Genomic DNA, 20173 nt, shown 5'->3' on the forward strand with positions numbered 1-20173 from the left:
TAAATGGGCAAAAACATATCCTGCGCATAGGTGGTCAGGATGTTCCTTGGAACAATGTAAGATTGGATTATGGAGTGATGGGACAATGAATGTGCAAAGATGAGCAGACGGGTGTTACTGAAACAAAGGGTCTCAGGAAGCCAGGGTGATGGGTTTGGGTGTGACTACTAGGTACTCATAACCTGTTTCCAGAAAGGTAATGGAGAAGAATGGAGGATGGGCAGGATGATTAGATTAGCTGGGTGGAGGCAGGAAGTTTCTGGGATGAAGGCATAGGGAATCAGAAATTGAGATTTCGATAGGAAATATTAGTAGGTTATTGACACAACGGGAAGTGATACTGACAGAGGCAAAAGGTTTGATGAGAGGACAAAAATTCAAGTGGAGAGACTTTTTTTAGCCTATGCATTTCCTGGAGGATGAGATTAGCTAGGTGTCTGCTTGCTCCTGAGCCCGGAGACCACACCTTAGCCAGAGACAAAGAGATGGAGGCATACTTATCTGCATTGCTTAAGGCTTGTTATGTGCTGAGCCTTGGGGTCACAGCATGTTTGGAGCTGGGACAGGTTGTCCAAAGTGCTGCCGAACTCCTTTTTGTGTGCCAAGTCTGACACAGGATATCCAGAGTATCATAGAGTCATAGGTACCAAGTATTACTGAGGAGTACTCATGCTGCAGTGCAGCCTGGCTTTGCCCTCTACAAAACATGTGTATAAACAGGGCATATAGGTGGGGGACACCTATACCTGTAGAGTTCATCTTTTACCTGTAGAGTTCATCTCTCCTTGTCATGCTAGCTTCCACTTCTGCTTTAGATCCAAAGATAGATTTAAGTCAGCCATGCAACAACTGGTTTGAGGCAAGCAGTTTGCTGCACTGCCAATTTAAATGGACATGGAAACACAAACATACATAGAAAAGTGAACTGGTGCATTTTCTCAACCTGCTGTAAAATACAGAACACATTTTACAGAAATACTCAGATACAAATTTCTACTGCATTTATTTCATACAGATAACATGCCACACATGTACCTGGATGGAAAGAATAGTAAACGGAGTTGTGCACATGCAACCAAATTACCACATATTTATTTTAAACAGTTTGTTTTCTTGAAGTACTAATTATTTTGGAGATAGTTAAAATTTAGGACTTCTTAGCCAAAAAGTAGTAAGGATACATACTATGACTAGCAGTTTTGGGAAAGTATATAATTTGTTGTTTCAAATGCTAAATATGGTTAATTGAATATATCACTACAGTTCTCTCTCTCTCGGCTTGGCTTCGCGAACGAAGATTTAAGAAGGGTGCAATAGTCCACATCTGCTGCAGGCTCGCTGGTGGCTGACAAGACCAATGCGGGACAGGCAGGTCTGGCCACAGTGGCTGCAGGGAAAAGTCTGATTTAGGGTTGGTGCTGTAGCAGTGCGATTCTTCCTCAATCTCCTTTTGTCCTCAAGACCAGCTATGCGTGCGTTCTCAAAAGAAGAGACAGCCTGGTGGATGGTGTGCCTCCATGCTTTGCGATCTGAGGCTAGGTCAGACCATTGGTGATGGTTGATGCGACAGGTGCCAAGGGATTTCTTCAAGGAGTCCTTGTACCTCTTCTTTGGTGCCCCTCTATTTCGATGGCCGGTGGAGAGTTCGCCATACAGGGCAATCTTGGGAAGGCGGTGGTTTTCCATCCTAGAAATATGCCCTGCCCAGCGCAGCTGCGTCTTCAACAGCAGTGCCTCGATGCTGGTAACCTCCGCCCGCTTGAGAACTTCAGTGTTGGTCACAAAGTCACTCCAGTGGATGTTGAGGATGGTGCGAAGGCAGCGCTGATGAAAGCGCTCGAGGAGTCGCAGGTGATGACGGTATAAAATCCACGATTCGGAGCCGTAGATGAGGGTTGTCATCACAACCGCTTTGTAAACATTGATCTTTGTGCCTTTTTTCAGATGCTTGTTGCTCCACACTCTTTTGTGCAGTCGGCCAAAGGCACGGTTTGCCTTTGCCAGCCTGTTGTCGATCTCCTTGTCGATCTTAGCATCTGAGGAGATGATGCACCCCAGGTAGCTGAACTGCTGGACTGTCTTCAGAACTGATTCACCCACAGTGATGCAGGGAGGGTGATAATCTTCCTGGGGTGCAGGCTGGTGGAGAACTTCTGTCTTCTTCAGACTAACTTCTAGGCCGAATAGCTTGGCAGCCTCTGCAAAGCAGGACGTCATATGCTGCAGAGCTGATACCGAGTGGGAGACGAGTGCAGCAGCATCAGCAAACAGTAGCTCTCGGATGAGTTTTTCCATTGTCTTGGAGTGGGCCTTTAGTCGCCTCAGGTTGAACAGGCTGCCATCGGTGCGATAGCGGATGTAGACACCATCGTCATCATCTAGATCTACTGCGGCTCTTTGAAGCATCATGCTAAAGAAGATCGTAAAGAGAGTTGGTGCGAGAACGCAGCCTTGCTTTACACCTGTGCCTATTGGGAAAGTCTCCGAGAGGTCGTTGCAGTGTCTGACTTGGCCTCGTTGGTCTTCGTGTAGCTGGATGATCATGCTGAGGAACCTTGGGGGACATCCTAAACGTTCCAAGATTTGCCACAGGCCTTTCCTGCTAACGGTATCGAAAGCTTTGGTAAGGTCGACAAAAGTCACATACAGAGCCTTGTTTTGTTCCCTGCATTTCTCTTGGAGCTGCCTGACTTTTCCCCTTTGTTCTTGTATAGGGTGATGATGATTGCATCGCGAAAGTCCTGTGGTAATTTGCCTTGTTCCCAGCAGGTGACAAGTACTTTGTGAAGTGAGCTATGTAGTACTGTGCCCCCATGCTTCCAGATCTCTGGTGGAATTCCATCAACTCCTGCTGCCTTGCCACTTTTCAGTTGCTTGATGGCTTTAACAGTCTCTTCTAGTAACACTACAGTAGAAACACTTCTAGTAACACTACAGTAGAAAATGGTAGATTACCACATCTAGTTATCTTGATCCACAATATTATAACAGGAAAATCGTGATTAGGCTCTTAATTCTTGTATTCTGTGCATTACTAAACCAGGTAAAAGTACTCTGAATTAACAAACTACCACAGAAAACAGCATAATTTGCTGCATTATTGCTATCAGGAGGCATTACAACTGGAAAATAAGACTGATCTACTAAGCATTTGGTTTACACTTAATTATGGCATTCTGTACTTTATTTGGAAAGCATCAAAAATTCAGAGACTTGATCATTTCTAAATAATCTTCTATACATATTCAGAGAACAAAAACAAAAGGAGGGCTGTTACACAACTGGGACTTTATCATGCTAAGAGTTTGAAAGGGGAGAATGTCATTATTCCAAAAGTTTTAAAATTGATTAATACACTCAACAAAAAGAAAAAAACTGAAAATAATAATCTTAACCAAGAAAGCAAAATTATCCTTTCTCAACAGTAGACTGAGCACTTTCATCCATACTTATACCGCCTGCAAGTCCAATCTACTTCAGAATCACTCATGTGAATGGGACTAATACTTTTGTAGGTGTTATGTATATGAATCTAGGTGTACCAAATGGTGTTCCTGCCTGGCTCATTGGAGCCTGAAGGACTGAGCTTGGGGACTTCAGAACAATGGGTAGTAGGATCCAAATCTCAACTGCCCTGCTCCAATCACAGGCCCCCTGCAGGTTTCGTGTTTTAACCATTTATTGATATCATATGGTTATACAACTTAGTTATTAGGCCCCCTGCAGGTTTGAATGACCCAACAGCGTGCTAGTACGGGAACCCAGTGTTGTATATAGTTGGCCCAGCAGGCCCCGTTTCTCAGTTCAGTTAGTGCAGCCACCACCATGCTGTACTCAATAAAGAACTTGTTATCACTACCACCTCGCCTCTTCAATGCCTAAGAACCCACTATATTATAGTAGGAGAGCGACAGTCATTCTCAGATTTAAGATTACTGTGTACAGGCACTTCTTTAACTAGATCAACCAATGATACAAAGCACATCAGTAAGATACGGTTCAGTGCCCTTATTTGCAAGAATTGCCATTAAAGCTAGTTCAACAGCGAGAATCTCCATTTGAGAAGCAGAACCCAAGAACCAGTATTGTCCTGAAAGCATCGTAGTAGTGATCAATTAGTGAATGTCCCATTTGATAATTTCTATATGATCATGTAAATAGCTTTGGTATAAGTGATAGTTACTTTTCTGACTTTCAGCAGATGAAATCTATCCTGATACAGAATATTATCAAGGGCTAATGCCCAATAGGGATTTCATACAAGCAACCAAGCATTGTATTTGCAATCACTGAGCAGCAGAGAACTAATCTTAATCTCCTTGAACAATAAATTGCCAAACCACTGTTTTCTAATATGCATAAATCGCAATATTACAAATATAGACTCTGTAGTCACTCAAGCAATATGGAGGAATTTTTACTAGCACACTACATATAATCTTAAAATGTATAGCCATTTTAAACCTTTCACAATAAAGAAATTCCTATTTTTGCCAAAGGTTTATAAGGCAGTACAGCACATCCAACACAAGTTTATCTTCTCCATCTGGATGAAAATATCCCTTTCTAGAAATTACCAGGGGGATGTTTAGTGAAGAAGAGGATAAATTTGAAGCTCAAATGATGGATGGCAGTGACCTTTCTATCTGTAAAACTTCAGCATATAATAGGCTATTTAATCTTGAGGACTGGATTATTATTAATCAATTATTCATGACAGTTTGAATATATGGGAGATGCTTCTTGTTTTCTTAAATATCACAACGCTGAAGTCCTGTTTGAGCAACAGGAAGATTAAATCTGAACAAGTCTAAAGACATTAGAATTTCCTATACCCACTGTTCCTGGAACTTTTATATCCAACAAGTTGTGCAGAATCAAGTTCTAATAAAATTCATTTTGTAGATGTTGCTTCACTGATAAAAGCATAACTGAACCACAAAAACAAATATATTACTAAAACATGGCAAAAAAAAAATGTGACAAGAGTAAATGTTCATATGCGAGCAATGACAACAGAAGCAGAAAGGTTCACATGCTAAGAACAAGCTCTCTTCATCATAAAATCCTTCAAGTGCCCAAATTCAACAATGAATATGTCAGAAGGCTAAGCCGACGCAGAAATTCGGGGGCTAGCCTTACAGTGGCTTTCCTCCTTCCTTGAGGGTCGGGGACAAAGGGTGGCGATTGGGGGAGAGCTGTCCCAGAGACACCTACTTAATTGTGGGGTGCCTCAGGGGGCAGTTCTCTCCCCGATGTTGTTTAACATCTACATGCGCCCCCTTGCCCAAATTGCCCGGAGGTATGCGCTGGGTTGCCACCAGTACGCAGATGACACCCAGCTCTATCTATTGATGGACGGCCGGACTGACGATGTCCCTATAAATCTGGACCGGGCGTTGCAAGCCGTGGCAGGTTGGCTTAAGTTGAGTGGGCTGAAGCTGAATCCAGCGAAGACAGAGGTCTTTTGCTTAGGTCGCGGCGGACTGGGAGAGGGGATCCCCCTACCAGCCTTTAACGGTGCATCACTGATACCAGTACGTAGGGTCAAGAGCCTGAGAGTGCTACTGGAGCCTTCCTTGACAATGGAGGCCCAGACAGAAGCCACTGCTAAATCCGCCTTTTTCCATCTTAGGAGGGCGAGGCAGTTGGCCCCCTTCCTGGAGTGTGGCGACCTGGCAACAGTGATCCATGCAATGGTCACCTCAAGGTTGGATTACTGCAATGCCCTCTACATGGGGCTGCCCCTGTACAGAACTCGGAAACTGCAGTTAGTGCAGAATGCAGCAGCCAGACTGCTAGTCGGAACATGTGCGGCCTAGGCTGCGGGAACTGCACTGGCTACCAATTGTGTACCGAGTTCGTTATAAGGTGCTGGTTATTACCTTTAAAGCCCTATATGGCCAAGGACCTGCCTACCTAAGGGACCATCTCTCTCCATATGTTCCCCAGAGAGCACTGAGATCTGGTTCGCAAAATCTTCTGAAAATCCCTGGGCCAAGGGAGGCCAAGCTAAAAACAACAAGGGAGCAGGCCTTTTCGATAATGGCTCCCCAATGGTGGAACCAGCTGCCAGAGGAGGTGCGGGCCCTGCAGGATCTTAATCAGTTCCGTAGGGCTTGTAAAACCGTCCTCTTCCAACTTGCCTTCTAAGGTGGAATTTTGGCAATGATATCCAGCCATCTTTATATATGTACTGAAACTGTAGCACCATTAATTTATATCGGTTTTAAATTATTTATTTAACTTAAACTTACAAATTTGTATTTAACTGTATTTTATTGTATTAATTGTATTTTATTGTTATATCATGGTATATGTATCATGTCTTGTAAGCCGCCCTGAGCGGTTTAGCTTCTTAGACCTCACAAGATTGTGTTAGCCTGGCTATCAGAAAAGGATAGGCTAATAAATATGTTTTCAGGCTAGTGACTTCAATAAAACTATCTGTATGGCTGCCAGCAGTCCTGGAGAAAAATGTTCTGAATGTTTAATAGAGACTTAATATGTGGAAATGGGAAGCTGAAGCTTTTAATGGCATGAAGGTAAATAACGCTTCCTGCTAAATAATACCCCATTAAACTTCTGTTAAAGAGACAAAACATTTCTCCCCAGCCTGTCAGAAACCCTAACTATCTGCAATGCTGTTATCTCGCTCAAGCTGCTCACATTTTGTATGCCAGTATTACCACTAACAGTTACTAAGATTGAGACCCAACTTTATTCTCACTGCAACACATTCACAGCAAAATGACTATGTGATTGTGATATCTGATGCCTGAAAGCAAAGGTAAATATAGCAAAAACATTTTTAATACTAAATTGTTGAAAGAAAGGTCACCAATAAAATGAACCTAAGTATGTTTCTTGAATGCTTAAAAGTGAAAAACAAACATCTGAAAACATTTATAAATGAAAGATAAAAAGTGTTAACAAAAGGAGCAAAACTAAAAACATGTAGTTGGGGGCAAACTGGAACAAAAGAAATTTTGAGTAATTAAATCAGTTCTTATTTTGTTACATTTAACACTATCAGACTCCTTAATGAATTACTTATATAAAGGCTTTTTTCAAAGAAAAACTGCTCGATATGCACCAAACCAAACCCATTTACATTCAACTAATTCATCTTTCTATTCCATAGTATTTGTGTCTATTAGAGTATTTCAATGCAGTTTAATGAATTATTACGGATAATCCATTAAAAGCATACACTATATGAATCAATACATCTGAGAACTTCCACCAAAATATTGCAATATTTGCGCTCAGCTCCTAACCAGTTCTAAACCAGCCTAGAACAGGAGTAGTAGAGAACTACACAGCACTCGTGCTCTGAATGGGGGAAGGGAGTGGGAGGATTCAGAAGGGAAGTAAGCAAGAGAGTTATTAAGGAAACTGATCATTAACTTTGCAACAGACTTCAGTGAGACAAAAAGCAATGGTTTACCTGAGTGACCCAAGAGGGTTAAGGCAGTGCTGGAAAATAAGGGCGACCACACAAAATATTGACATTTTGGGCCCCATTTGGACATTATCACTTAGGGGTGTACTCGCTTTTGTTGCCAGCAGTTTAGACATTAATGGCTGCGTGTTGCGTAATTTTGAGGGGACAGCACATTTACACTGTTATACAAGCTGTAGACTCACTACTTTACATTGTAGCCAAGTGTCATTTCTTCAGTGTTGTCACATGAAAAGATATACTTAAATATTTACAAAATGTAAGGGGGTGTACTCACTTCTATGACATACTGTATTTGTGAGAGAAACAGGAATACAGAAAATGAGGTTGACATTTATTAAGATAGGCTCAATGCTGAATCTATGGAACAGTGTGCTAATTTAAAATATACATTAAAATGGCCCTCCTGTTACGGTATAGCACACAAATAAGGAAACAGCATATTTATATCTTAGTTTCTACTCTTCCAGATACAGAAATCATCCCTGCACAGAAATTCCACAAACACATATTGCAGTTTACACTAACTGTAATTGACAGATTTAACTGACATGGTCAGTACACAGATTGCACTATAGAAAGTCTAAAGAGCAGCAATTTGTTCTGGTAATACTTACTTCTGACAAGGTCATCGCCAGCATTATTTCCCCAGATCGACTGGCCTTGTGTATTTGTTTGTATGCACTGATTACTTGAAGGCTCTGGCATCTCTCTCTCCCCCACAGCCATTCTGTTTCCAGATTTTTCTAAACAAGAACAAAGGATAAAACTATACCCACTGATTCAAATACTTCACTCTTCCTTTACAAGCTACTTTATCAATGGGGATTTCCCACAGGATTCTCATATAGATTTGTTTGTGGTTAAATGGTTTGAATGGGCACCTTAAGGACACCTAAGATACCACCATAGCAAATTAATCACATTTGGTTTTTTAAAAGATTAATTTACAATTTTAAAAAATAGTTTGTCCTCCTTTGTGTATTAACCCATACATGAACAGGGATGTCCAGCCACAAAAAGAGACCTCTCAAGGTTTGACTCTGAGTACTTCTGCATTCAAAGCAAATGATACTGAAAGCAACAAGACAATATTGTTTTGTCCCCACAACAAATGGCTTCCATACGGCAACATTCCTCATCTCTCATCCCAAAATCTAGTGAAGCTTGCCAGTTAGACAGAAGAAGATGGAAAGTTTCCTTATCAGCACTGGATGTTCCTGGAGCCATGTTACTGTGTAGAGCTTTCCACATAATTCAGAAGATCCATCCAAATCTTAATGGAAGTTGCTGTAAGGCAAGAATAGTCCTCACAGACTTGCCATGGGAATGACAACATATAGTAACAGGGGTTGTTTTGTAGGAAAAATAGGTGGTGGAGCTCATCCGGGGATTGTTAAGCAGCTGCACATACTATTCAACGGACAAGGAGGTGGCACTCTCAGAAGGAGGAGGTGGAACTCTCAGAAAGGTTCAGGAGCTGAGCTCCTGTGAGCTCCCACTGAATCTGAGGCCTGTATAGTAGTCCAACCCTTCCCTACAATTGAAAACAGACTTATGGATCTATTAGGAGGAAGGTCTGTTGTGCCCAAAAAATACAATGGGAGCTAGAAAGAGCATGGGTGTGAGTGTCCATCTTCCCAGTCGCCTCCCAGCCTTGGCATTTTGTTTCCCCCCACTTGGTGTCTTTACCCCCCAAGCCTTGGCATTCACCTCCATTTCTGCCCCCCCCAACCCTTGTCATGTATTCCCCCATCCTTTCTGATTTGCCACCCCCAACCCTTTGCATTGCCCCCCCCCATTCCTGGCTGTCTTCCCACCCCACCTTCCATAAGTTGTCATTAACCCTCCGACCCTCGCCGTATTCCCACCCCTCCCAGCCTTGGCATTTGGTTTTCCCTCACTAACATCACTGTCTTCCCAGTCCCTCGAAGCCTTGACATTAACCCTCCATTACTGGTTTCCCGCCCCCCCCCCAAACAATAGGCATTCATTCCCCCCTTCCTTGCTATCTTCTCCCACCAACAATTAGCATTAGCCCCCCACCCCTTGCTGTCTTCCCACCCACCCATCTCAACCTCTGCAATTAGTCACCCCCCTTCTGTTGCTGTTTTTCAACCCCCCTACTATTGGCATTTAACCCCCCACACCTTGCCATCTTTCCACCCACCCATTGGCATGGATTCCCCCCCCCCAAACCTCGGTCTCCTCCCACTTACTCCCGGCACTTTGCATGAAGTTTATCAGCCTTGCTTTCCCCCTACTTATTGTCCATCGCTTGGAATGCTCCCCCCACATACTGCTGCTTATCTGGGAGCCACCACTACCACTGGGTCCTTTCTACAGGCTCTCAAGGCCTCCACAAGGGAGTGTGAAGCACCGCTGCCACTGGTCATATCCTGCAGCCTTCTGAGTTGCCTGCAGTACCCAGGGAGGGTGCAGGGATGCAAGCAGCTCCCAGGGCCTTGGGGAGCACTTGGGAGGGTGCAGCAGAGACCCTGGGACAGCAGCAGCTCCCAGGGCCACTTGGAGGCCTTGAGAAAGTGGGGGGTGGCAGCAGGTAGGCTATTTCAGCAGGCTTGGGAGGTAGCAGGAGAGCAGCAGTGCTGGCAGCACCCAGGCTCTTTTAGAGGTTGTCGGAGGTATCAGGGGGAGCACCCTCCAGCAGGTGTTGTGGACAGCTGGGCTGTGTCAAACAGCTGGCAGGCTCGCCGCAGTCCCACACGTAATGCCATGTTGTCCCCTCAGTGAGGTGAGACAGGTGTTTTGGCTGTTGGTTCGAACATGGCCAGGCTAACTGTGAACGGGGGAGAGTGGGGTCAGCCAATGCCATGCAAGAGCAGTTGACTGAGGGTCTGATGGGCCAAAGGTTGATGGAGCTCACCCATAACCAACGGGAGAGCTCCATTTAGCCAACACCACTACATTTTTATTATTATAGAGATAAATACTGGGATTATACTTGGAATCTTTTGTTGACAGGAATGAAAGATTTTCACTGTTGTACAAATTAACCAAGTTTAACACTACCCCAGTCTACATATAGCAATGGTTTATAGATTCACTGAGGTATTTTATGAAGCCTTTTTTGGGGGGGGGGGGGGAGGGGAGGTATAATCATCAAAGAAGGCATCATATATTTAAAATGAATTGTGAGCTCTGCCTTCCTATTTGAAAGACTTTTGCAGAAAGATTTTTCTTCCCCCACGCATACCTAGGAGAAGGAAAAACAAACCTTTAAGTACATAAATCAAACTGTTGACCAATACAGCAATCCCACAGCAAGTTTACTGCTTGGCTGGATGAACAATTCACCTATCGTTTTGCTGTATTAAGGAAATTAAGACTACTTGATCCCTTAAAGGGAAACAGCTTTGTAACAGATAAATCAAGAAACAGAAGAACATAAGTTTTCAGATAAGTCTTTGATTATGGAAATAGTGATGACAGTCTTCTTCGGTGGTTTAACTGAAAGGCAGGAATCACAGGAAGCAGGACATGCTACCACATGAGGTTGGCTACTATAGGCAATAAAATAAGCTGTAAGGCTGGAGACAGCACTTGAATGCAAGTGTGAGGGAGAGTTGGTATGGTTGCTACAATCTGGGTACGATTATTTGCTTCTGGATGCACAAAAAGAATATATAAATGAACAATGAATGCGAAATTACTGGTAAGAAAAACAAAGATGAAAATAATATATTTATTTTAAAAGGCACCATGGCTCTTCTAAAGAAAAATACAGGCAATTCAAATGGAATCTCCTCCATAACTTGCCCTCTCCTCTCCTGGAATTGCCCCCTCGTTTATCTTATGTGGAATTATTCCCAGGATACCCCCTCCTTCCCCTTTGACTGATCAGCATCCACTTATAATTCCTGGCCTCTCTGCTCTCCCTTTTTGAGTCTCTATAATTGGCTCGGAACCTGCTCTGAAGTGTGCACTTCCAGCTACCTCCAAATTCGTATTTATGCAGCTGCAGAACACCTATAGACAAAGAATACGTGTATGGCTTTGGGATGCATGCTGTTGGGTGGAGCAATGAAACGAATGAATTTGCATATTGGGAGGAGTATGTATAGGAATGACTGGAGGAAAAAGAAGAGGAAGTAGGTTATGGAGCAAGAGGCCTAGTCATTTGTTTCTCTAAGGTCTGGAGTGCTGAGTATGGGCCCTCCTGTTATAGAAATCCCTTCTTCTGGAGGAGGTTAACCCCAAGACCATCTGTCTTTGAACTGAAGCTGATTTCTTCTCTTGGCTGGTGAGGAGAGAAGCCGTGAGGACTTTCCTCTCCACTAGAGGCCTGCTTCTGAGGGACTGTGGCTAGACCAGCTTCAACAAGAAAACAGCACTTCTGGGACACTGACTACTGGACATTTGGTTTGGTCAGGGAAAGTAGTTTGAGGGTGGGGAGTCCCATACCCTGAGTGCAAAACTGTATTTTCTCTGTTGTAATAAACAGTTTACTTTGCTTAAGCCTACGTAAGGGGGCTTTAAGAAAGGAGGCCTTGAACTTGCCCGTATTTCCAACTCCTGGGTTACATTAAGTACCTGTTCTTTTCCCTTTTGGTAACATTTAGTGGCTAGAAAAAAATGTGCCAAGAAATCATCATCAGGGAAATGAAGGAAAAACACACAGCATTCTTTGAAACAATATTATTTTCATGCATTACCTCTACTTTAAAGCAGTTTCCAAACTTCAGAGATGCCACCAATTTCCTCAGTTCTTTTTTGTGTCTTGCTTTTGGTGCTGAATGATGCCCTTGAAGCAACTGTGTTTTAACATACTTTGTTGGATCATACACTGTCATGCTCCCCTGCTGCCCCTCATGAACTTTTAGACATTTTATTAGAATTTTGTTTCCATGAAGAGGTTCTGGAACTCTGTTTTGGCATGTTTCCCTAGAAAAATCTATGTCTAGATGCTTAAAACCCACATTGGATCAAATTCCTGAACAAATTTTCAGTAGCTACAGTGTTCCTTGTCAGTTAATTCTCTTGCCCTCATCCTTTTCACTGCCCTATTACCTTCTGGCTTGAGAGGTGTAACTTGTATACCACTTCAGTGTGTAGGGTTGCCAGGTTTAATTTTGTCCCCACAGGGGGTGATTTGGGGGGCATTCCAGGAGATGCATGGCCATCATTGACATGATGACATCATGCAGAGTGATGTTATTGCATCCCAGACACAGCTCTCACTCTACCCCCCCACACACACTTTTCTCCAACCTTTTAAAGGGAAATTTTTCTTTAACTGGCGGGGGGGGGAGCGGGGGCTGCTACCTCCCACACTGCAAGAGGCAAAATTGCCTCTTGCAAGGTGGGACCTGGTGGCACTTGTTTGGAAAGAGCAAGCACCGCACACTCCCACCTTACAAGAGGCAATTATGCTTCTTGCAGGGCAGCAGCACACGGCACCCACTCTTTCCAAGTGGGTGCCACCAGCTCCCACCTTGCAAGAGTCGGCGGCACTCGCTCTTTTCAACTAGGGCCTCAGATTACTGTTGAGGGTGGGGCTGGCATCAGGGGAGGAGCCCTAAAAACTGGGAGAGCCCTTACCAGCATCTGGGGACTGGCATCCCTACGTCAGTGCCTGGAGCAACTGGTTTTCTGGGAGCTTTCATTATTTGATATTAACAATGAATGTATTATTTTGATTGCTTGAAACCTGCTAATTTCCCAGTCCACTACCCATCTTTCTTTATTTCACTCTACTTCAGACTCAGTTCTCCTTCAAAACTTGGGATGGCACATCATTAACTTAGTCATACAGATTATTACTAGTGTGTGAATCACTGTGGAGATTTCCGGTCAGATGTAGAATCTAAACCAGCAGCTCCACAGGAACAATTTGAAAGGCAGGGGAAGGAAGATTTCTTACTCATACTTGGGGAAGTTTTAGAGTAAATTTGGACTGAAATTCAAAAGTGACATATTTACACAAACATGCTTCTAGGGAACACATGCAGCATACCACAGGCCCCAAATCAACATTATTGGCACATCCCAGGGACAAATGTCATTTTGAGCTCCTAAATAGATCATAATCAGTTCATCAATCTGATACTCAAAACATTCTAACTCAAATCAGTGAGTGTTTTACCAAGTAAATACATAATATATTACATTCATATGTATCATTACATTCCCATAACTATATGCAATATAGTTTCAAAAGTATCATGGCATTTAGTTTAAAATGACAGGTAACTTTACAAGTTAACTTTCAACTTTTTAAGGGCTATTTTTAAAAAACTACAAATCCTAAGTGTCAAGATCTACAGTTAACAAGTCCAAAAAGCATTATTTGCATAAACATCAGACTTTGATTGTATATCAAGATATTTCTCAAATTTGAACAGTTTGTTTTTAAATTTTGGCTGCAACTCACTGCCACCAAGTGAGTGCAAACAAGAAAGGTGAGTTCAGTCAGAAATTTGACAGTTCTTCTGCAAACAGTCAAATTATTTTAAGAGGCAAGCTGTATTTTTGGAATGGGAAACGGTTTGCCTTTTCAGCACTGAATGACTGAAGCAGGAACATCAAAGGAACCATAGCTCTGCTCCCACTTACTCCAGTCAGTTGTGAATTCTGGTTGAAAAAATAATCTAAGATCAGAAGCTTCAACTAAGTGACCCTTCAAGATGACCAGATATAAACGTAAATTCCAAGATGGTTTAGATTTTTCTTGAGAAGGTTTGTATGTATATCACTTGTATGTAATCATCTTAACTGAAATTACACACATGAAACTGAATGCTGAAGTATGCCACTGTGAAATCGAATGCCAAAGCTCTGTCGAAAACACTGCATTTTGTTAAAATCAGGACTACATTATAATCAAGTGAACCATATAACATAAGACAAACAAGAGACAACCAAATGACAAAATAATACTCATTACTCAACTGTAGTATTAATAAGACCAAGAAACATTAGCAACTTACTCAACAGCTGAAAAAAAAACTTACCCATTACTCATAACATTAAATCATTGCCAGTAAAGCGTCCTGAGAAAATGAGCAGAATTGCAAAACTTGAGGTTTCAGTGATATCAATATTGAAATACTACCACAGCACAGCTAAAGAGAAAGGCAAAGTTGTTAAGCATTCAACTCAACATTATCTGCCTGAAGCATACAGTTCACACACCAGGTGGGTAGCCATGTAATTCTGAAACAGTAGAACAAAGTTTGAGTTCTGTGGCAACTTTAAGACCAACAAAGTTTTATTCATGGTATGAGCTTTTGTGCACATATGCTTCCTCAGATACATTGAAATGGAAGGTAATAGTTCACTGAATAGCAAATTAGCATACAGCAGAATGATAATGGCCAGCATATGGCAAATTCCAACCAACTGACTCTCAATGATGATTGAAGGAAAACAAAAAAAATGGCCCTAGAGATGGTTCCTATCCCAAGACTAATCAAACTCATTCCCACATGCTCTGTTTCTTAACCTCTTCAGCACTGAATCTTTACTGTTGCTTCTTCTCCCCTTAATGACAAACAATGCTCAAGCAGGCTTAAGCCTGGTACACTGTGAATCCTACCCCATACACTCCCTTGTGGTTATACCCACCAGCATCGCATGAGAAAAATATGGGTAAACAAGTTAAATTATTATTATTATTTATTTGATTTGTTTAATCACCCAATCCCAGCCTAGGCCAGGCTCTGGGTAATGTATATCAGATAAAACAATACAAAAGTTAAAATGACATAACAATTCAAGTTAAAACAATCAAATTTAAAAAAAAAAAACAACAACAATAGTGTCCTGCTAATTGAGTTCTCCTTCCAGACTATCAGAGCGGGGAGGGGAGGAAAAATTTCTAGAGGGGGGTGGACAAAAAAGAAGAAAAGAAAGGTACCAGCCATTGCTGTTCTCAATCAAAAGCCTGGTGGAGTATCTCTGCCTTGCAGGCCCTGAGGAATTGCATAAGAAAGGGTTCATAATACTGCTGTAAACTTAGACAACGCAGATTTTTGTTAAAAGGTAATATTAGCTTCAAAAATCCCTAAAGTAGGGGTGTCAAACATCTGGCCCACAGGCCACATTCAGTCCATGCAGGGCTCAAATTCAGTCTCCAAGCAATCTCCTCGCCTGCTTTCTTTCCAGGACTACTACTGCAGCCATGCTTTACCTCGCTTTGTTCCTAGCTCACTCAGAGGCTCCTCACTTCCTGCCTTTTGCCTCTCTTCCCCCACCCTCACTCACACAGGCACATGAAGGACTCTGTGGATGCTTTGTGCAGGAGAGATACAAAGACAAGCCTGCCTTTGTGCCCCCCCCCCCCCATGTCCTTTTAGTAAGACAGCCAGTTTGGTGCAGTAGTTAAGTGTGCAGACTCTTATCTGGGAGAACCAGATTTGATTCCCCACTACTCCACATGCACCTGCTGATGTGACCTTGAGTCAGTCACAAGTTCTCACCGAGCTGTTGTGCCCAAGAGCAGCTCTGTAAGAGCTCTCTCAGCTCCACTACCTTACAGGGCATCTGAGGTAGGGAGGGGAAAGAAGATTGTAAACCATTCTAAGACTCCTTCAGGTAGTAAAGAGTGGAGTATAAATCCAATCTCATATTTTCTTCTTCCTCTCTCTCTGCCTCTCTCTCTCCCACACACACCCTTCAGCTTCTCCTCTTTTGGGGACGAAAGGGGAGGAAAGAGAGAGAGAAAATAATGCCACACTCCCATGGCAGATTTTAGACCAACAACGTTTTATTCCAGGTATAAACACACTTCTTCTTTGGAGGGAGGCAGGGTGGGTGGGTGAAAGGATGTATTCTTCTGACAAGTACAATGTACACTGAGAAATTTACTTTGGCTTATTCTAAAAGGCTAACTTTTAAAAAATGGATTTCTCTGTTCCTATCTGTATTTATTCCTTTTCAAAAAGACCCTGATTAAAAATCAGAACACTTGGATTAGTCCTCATATTTTGGGGAGTGAAGTGACTTCTGATGTCAAATTATAATAGCACACATTAGTAATGAGACAGGAAAACTAGCTCTCAATTCAATCCTGGAGGATGCATTGTCTTGAGTGGGCCTCAGATTCAGCAGGAGCTCACAGGAGCGCAGCTCCTAAACCTTTCTGATGGTTCCCCCTCTTCCACCCCACTGTCCATTGAATAGTAGGTGCAGCTGCATAACAATCCCTGGATTAGGAAAGCGAACAGCCACCAGGGGCTTTGCTACACCCTCAGCAGCCCTCATTAACCCCTGGAGAAGCCCACAACACCCTTTCTCCACTTCTTATGTGATTTTGGGCAGCGGGTGGCTTGTTGGCCTTTTGACCGGGAGAGGGGCAGCCCAGGAGAGCCTGAGGCGAGTGAAGCTTGCTTGGGCTGGCTGGATCTCTAGCCAGCCCAAGCAGGCCTTGCTCACCTTTCTTGCATTGGGTTGTTTTTGGCTGGGGTGGTGGTAGCATATGCTAATGAGCTCTGCCACCTATTTTTCTACAAAATGACCCCTGGTCTTGAGCCTTATTATCAATTGCAATTTAGCAGTCTCTTTCTAATCTCCCTTTGAAATTCCTTTGCAAAAGCACTGCTACTCTTCGATCAGTGACTGAATGTTGTGGTTTCTAATGTCAGATTTATGTCCATTTATTCTTTGCATCCTTCTTGACAGACACCCTGTGAGGTAGGTGGAGCTGAGAGCACTGTGACTGACCCAAAGTCACCCAGCTGGCTTCATGTGGAGAAGTGGGGGATCCAGATTAGAGCCTGCTGCACTTAACCGCTACACCAAACTAGCACAAGAGCTGAGCAGTGCAGATGTGTATATATATATATTTTGCCCACTGTGTGACACAGAGTGTTGGACTGGATGGGCCACTGGCCTGATCCAACATGGCTTCTCTTATGTTCTTATGTGGAAGGCCGGACCCACAGAAGACCACAGCTCTTCCCACATTACTGAAAAGGTGACATGGCCTATCCATGGAAGCTAGGAAAGCTTCCACTCTCCTGATCTTCTGACAACTATGCAAAACTGAACTATTTAAGACAGCTTTTCTGAGCAGGTAAGAGGACTGTACTGCACAAAATGGTTTTACAAACTAACTTGGATAAATGATTAAGGACTGTGGTCTATGCTGTGTTGCTTATTGTAAAAAGGATACTATTTATATAATTTCAGAGTTATGTGAATATTTATGCTGTGCTTCAGTTTTTTTCTGATGGTTCCAGACTTCTAAAATCCTAATGCATTGGTTACTGAATGTCCCATTTTTGTGACTGTACCAGCTCACTATGTGTAATCCGCCTTGAGTCCTTGTGAGAAATGTAAACTATAAATAACGTAATTTTAAAAAAATTAATAAAATGTGAGTTTCCTACTCCCGCATCATATATTCATGTAAGCAGATCATTCACACGAGAATAGCTGTAGTAACTACTATTGTATGCTGCAATCCTATACACATTTACATATTCCTGAACACACAGTGGGGTTTACTTCAAAATAAACATTTACAGGATTTTGTTAAGCCTCAGTGAACTTTATGGGATTTCCATCTCAAGAAGCAAACACAGAGACTGATTCTCCACTAGGCTTGTTCCGGTGTCGAAGCCCTTTTTCCTCTGGCGCTTCCATCCAATTTTGCACAATCTGCTGCAGGCCTGTGACTTGCCTTGCCTTTTTCCTGCAGCAAGCAGAAACTGGTTTTCAAAAGATCTTGCTTGCTGTGGGTAAGAGGCGGGGCAAGTCACAGCCCTGCGGCAGCTTATGCAAAATCTGACGGAAGTGCTGGGGGGGGGGGGGGGGAGAGAGCTCTGACACAGGAACAAGCCTAGTGGGGAATCGGTCAGAACTTGGCTATTTTTCCCACATGCTCTTAAAAAACTGGAATCAGAACAACACAACAAAATGTAATCAATTTACCAATCTTCTGTGATGCAGAAGTGCTTAACAAATTCCAGCTTTTGGAGTTTATGGTTCAGCAACAACTCCAAAGCCTAGTAATGGAACTATGTTATCACATCTGTAGATTTCTCTAAAAATACCACTTAGTACCCTTTAAACCCCCAATGCAAAGCATAAAATCAAGAAGCAACCAGAGTCCTTGTATGTTATCTTCAAATGCATAAGAGTCTAAACTCCCCTCATTGTATTTACATTACAGGGTACCGGAAACCCAACTTTTCTGCGTCTGGAGAACACAGAGCCTTTCACATTAACACAACCTTCATCACGTGACCGACCCTTCAAAACTTCTGGCAGATCGCATTGGTAGTTAACACGGTAGGAGAAGTTAAAGAAATCGCACATGTTAGAAGGAGTCTTATATATGTACTTTGGTGGGAGTAGAAAAGTCTGGAATATCTAACCCTTCTGAGAGCTTCTAAGCACCACAGCTGACCTACGAAAAGAAACGAGGGGGAGCTATAGAGAGATTCTACATGCCTCAGCCTTGCTTAGGAATCTGGGAGGCGTTGAGCAAACACATTTTAGAAAAGGAACAATAAGCACACGGCCAGGAAAGCAGTAACAAGCCGCAGCCATCTCTTTCTGAAAACATGTGAAATGCTGAAGTGAAAACCGGGAGTGGGGGGGGGGGGGGAGTAGTAAAGTCCTGCAGGGTTTTTTGCTCAAGAGCCATCTATCTCCCCCTTTTCCTCCCCCGCGGCCGCCCAGGCTAAATCACAGCGTCAACAAAACGATTTCGGGTAACTTACCTCGGGGAAGTGAGATCAAAAAGCTGTTTTCAACCGGAGCTGCATGCGCTGGCCCTTCAGGCCCTGGAGGAAGAGGGTCTCTCACTTGGGACATCTGCCAGCTCTCTCCTCTGAGTAATAAAGCCCTGACTCCCTCCATTTTGACAAGCTTTAACGCACGATCCTGAAGGAGCAAATAAATGGGAAGGGGAAAAAAGGCTTTCAAAAGGTTTTTTGGGGTTTTTTTTAATGTACAAGAAAAAGGAGACTTGGGGGAAAAAAAAAAAAGAGATGCGCCACCAACTGTTGCAACTCTGCAGCCAGCGCCGCTTTCTCCTCCCACCGTGAAAAAAAATGTGCCTTAAAAGCAAAACAAGCACGCACGCAGGCAAGGGTGAAAAAAGCGAGCACGTATATCTAGCCAAGGAACCCAAAGCCTCCGGTCTGAAGGAGCAGACGAGACATTACAGCCTTCCTTCCCGAAAGCAAAACTTAGGCGTCCCTACCTTGGCATTTCCTTCCAGCTCGGAAATTCTCGCCTCTCCGCGGAGGAGAAAACTTTCCGAGAGGCCCCTAGCAGTCCAGCCGGTTCCCCAGCATCACCCGCACTCCAGTCCCGCTGCTCGCTTCTTCCCCTCCTGCTATCTGCAGCGGCACCACCGCAGCCTCTTGCCCTAGCCCAGACCCAGCCTTCCGCGCGGGAAACTCCCTTCAACTTCCATCGCACGGCCCTCCCCTGAATTTGGGTCTTCTGCTCGCTCTCGCTTCGCTTCGCTTCCCTCCTCCTCACCGTTTCCGCATCCTGAAAACCGGGGGTTCTTGAGGCTGAGCCCTAGTTAGCCTCTTGAAACGGGAGGGAAAAGCAGCATAAAAAGACAGCTAAAAAAAAATAATCATAAATTTAAACCGAATTTTGCATGGGCACGTGACCCTGCCTTGCACGGCCTGTGTCCCCTAAGAACAAATGTGAGGGAAAGGGCTTTTCTTTCTGTTTTGATTTCAACGGGGCTCGCTGGCTAAAAAATCAAGTAAAGTCTGGCAC

At 43.3% G+C, this 20173-nt stretch overlaps 1 protein-coding gene across 1 annotated transcript in view; it reads right to left on the reverse strand.

Annotated features, from left to right (window-relative positions):
• MDFIC (MyoD family inhibitor domain containing) overlaps window positions 1–19780 on the reverse strand; it is an 85581-nt gene extending 65801 nt beyond the window's left edge. The window contains exons 1-3 of the mRNA XM_060244550.1: window positions 19638–19780; window positions 19153–19315; window positions 8083–8211 (exon numbers count right to left, since the gene is read on the reverse strand). Coding sequence (XP_060100533.1) covers window positions 8083–8211; window positions 19153–19291 — 268 coding nt within the window. The 5' untranslated portion in view covers window positions 19292–19315; window positions 19638–19780. The remainder of the gene's footprint in view (window positions 1–8082; window positions 8212–19152; window positions 19316–19637) is intronic.
• Window positions 19781–20173: the final 393 nt, after the last annotated feature.

Source organism: Heteronotia binoei, chromosome 8, assembly GCF_032191835.1.
Source record: "Heteronotia binoei isolate CCM8104 ecotype False Entrance Well chromosome 8, APGP_CSIRO_Hbin_v1, whole genome shotgun sequence".
NCBI classification, from domain to species: domain Eukaryota; kingdom Metazoa; phylum Chordata; class Lepidosauria; order Squamata; family Gekkonidae; genus Heteronotia; species Heteronotia binoei.